The 2063-nt window shown below is 64.9% G+C and overlaps 1 protein-coding gene across 1 annotated transcript; it reads left to right on the top strand.

The window, feature by feature from the left end:
• Positions 1–173: 173 nt before the first annotated feature.
• On the top strand, positions 174–1178 carry EMIHUDRAFT_74493 (hypothetical protein; the record flags this gene model as incomplete). The annotated part of the gene is made up of 3 exons (XM_005775679.1): positions 174–494; positions 535–780; positions 1002–1178. Coding segments are annotated over 3 exons (744 nt in total), but the record flags the coding sequence as incomplete, so codon positions are not given.
• Between the last annotated feature and the right edge of the window lie 885 nt (positions 1179–2063).

The following is a 2063-nucleotide window of genomic DNA, read 5'->3' as shown; positions in this document are numbered from 1 at the left end:
CGCCGCCCTCCCCTCCCCCCAACGCCTGCCTCCTCCTCCTCCGACCGGCGGCCAGCTTCGCCGCCTGCAGCGACCTCCGCCGCGCCGACCTCTCCCGCCAGAGGCTGCGTCGCGCGGACCTCTCCTAGGAGGTGTCTGGGAAGTGTCTAGGAAGTGTCTAGGAAGTGTCTAGGCTGCGTCGCGCGGACCTCTCGAGCGTCGACCTCTCGATGGCCCTGCTGCTCAAGGCCGACCTGCGCGAGTGCCTCTTCCAGCACGCGACCTGCCTCGCTGCGCGCTTCGACGGGGCGTGGGCGCAGGGCGCGGACTTTGGGTGGGCGGACCTCCGCAACTCCTCCTTCCGAGGCGCCAGCCTCGCCGAGTCCTCCTTCGGCGCAGCCGAGCTCGCGAGGGCAGACTTCCGACCTCAGCGCCTCTTCACACCTGCAGCTGTGAACAGGCGAGTCCAAGCTCGCGAGGGCAGACTTCCGAGGCGCCGACCTGAGCGGGTCGACGTTCGGAGGCCAGTGGGGCGCACCCGACCTCGTGGCTGAGGCGGTGCGCTTCGACAACGCGAAGCTGAGCGAGGCGATCATGACCAACGGCCGCTTCCCCGCCGCCTCCTTCGTCGACGCGGACCTCCGCGGCGTCGCCATCGATGACGTGTACCTGCACGCCGCCGACCTGCGCCGCGCCGCCTTCTCGGGCAGCGGCATTCTCTTCGCGACGGGCGTCCCTCCCGCCTCCCTCACCGACACGGTGCTCACCAGCGCAGACCTCTCCTTCGCCACCCTCGACGGCGTCTCCATCGACCACACGCGACTGGACGAGGCCACCCTGACTCGTGGGGCGTGGAGAGGGGGTCAGATCTTGGAAGTAAGGCTGCCTACTACCATTAGGCGAACCTCACCAACGCCTCGCTGCACCGCGCCGAGATGAAGGGGTTCTCGACACTCGACCGCGCCGAGGCGCGCAACGCCTCCTTCGAGATGGCGAGCCTCGAGCACACCTCCTTTGTCCAGGCCAAGCTGCAGGGCGCGAGCTTCCGCTACAGCGACGTCACGGGCTGTGACTTCACCGGCGCCGACATCGGCGGGGCGGACTTCACTGGCGCGCGGGGCCTCCACCCCTCCATGTTCCTCCGCGCGACGGGCACGCCCGTGCCTCCGGACTGCTGCGGGAGGCGGGCGCCCGTGTGACGCGCACGATGTTCGGCACGTGCGACGTGGAACGGCTAGAGTAAACTCTAACTCAGGAGTATAGAGGGAAATAAATAAATACTAAATAAAAACGCTAAACGGACACCTCTACTGTGAGATGGGTAAAAAGGAACAGGTCCCCGCCCGTGCGATCTCTGTGCAGGGTTCTCTTACTTCTTTGTGGGGTGTGGCTGTGGGGACGGAGAGTTGCGGAAGGATTTTTTTTGACATTTGAGCGCGTTGTTAATAATACAAACGGATGGTCACTTGCCGCAGTCAGATCACACGCACAAACACACACCCCGCACCGCACGCCCCGCGCCCTTACACCCACCGCGCCCCGCCTAGGAGCTAGGTGGGAAAGAGACGGAGGAGATGGAGCAAGCCCGAGGAAGAAGCCTCAATCACGTATGGGAGGTAAAGCTAAAGGTGACGGCGTCACGCTGCCCGGCTTCCCGGGACGAGGCAGGAAGGTGAACGACTGTGGACTGACCCCATACGGCTTTACACGTACCGCCTCGCCGACCGCCCATCCCCCCTCCCCTACTCCAACCTCGACGAGCCGACGAGCCGTTGAGTCTCTGTCCTTGCGCGCCCCCGCGCCCTCCGCCGCCCCGCACTGACACACACCTCACACGCAGATAGACAAACCCGGCGTTCTGCTCTCAAAGGAAACAAAACTACCTCGCACGACACTGGATGGGACTGGCGCAAAAAAGAAAAAATCGGAAGGAGGAGACCAGGGGGAGACTCCCCGCCTATGCAGCACCCCAGAAAGGGGCTGCCATCGCCGAAGCTGTGCCTAAAGCATAACTCCCAAACCCGCGGCGGCCCGGGGGGCCTTGGCGTTGGGGGGCAACAGAACGGACACACCAAACAAGGGGT

The sequence above is a fragment of the Emiliania huxleyi genome, assembly GCF_000372725.1.
Source record: "Emiliania huxleyi CCMP1516 unplaced genomic scaffold EMIHUscaffold_297, whole genome shotgun sequence".
NCBI classification, from domain to species: Eukaryota; Haptophyta; order Isochrysidales; family Noelaerhabdaceae; genus Emiliania; species Emiliania huxleyi.
Note: the sequence above shows the minus strand (reverse complement) of the source record. Positions and strands in the feature narration are given on the sequence as shown.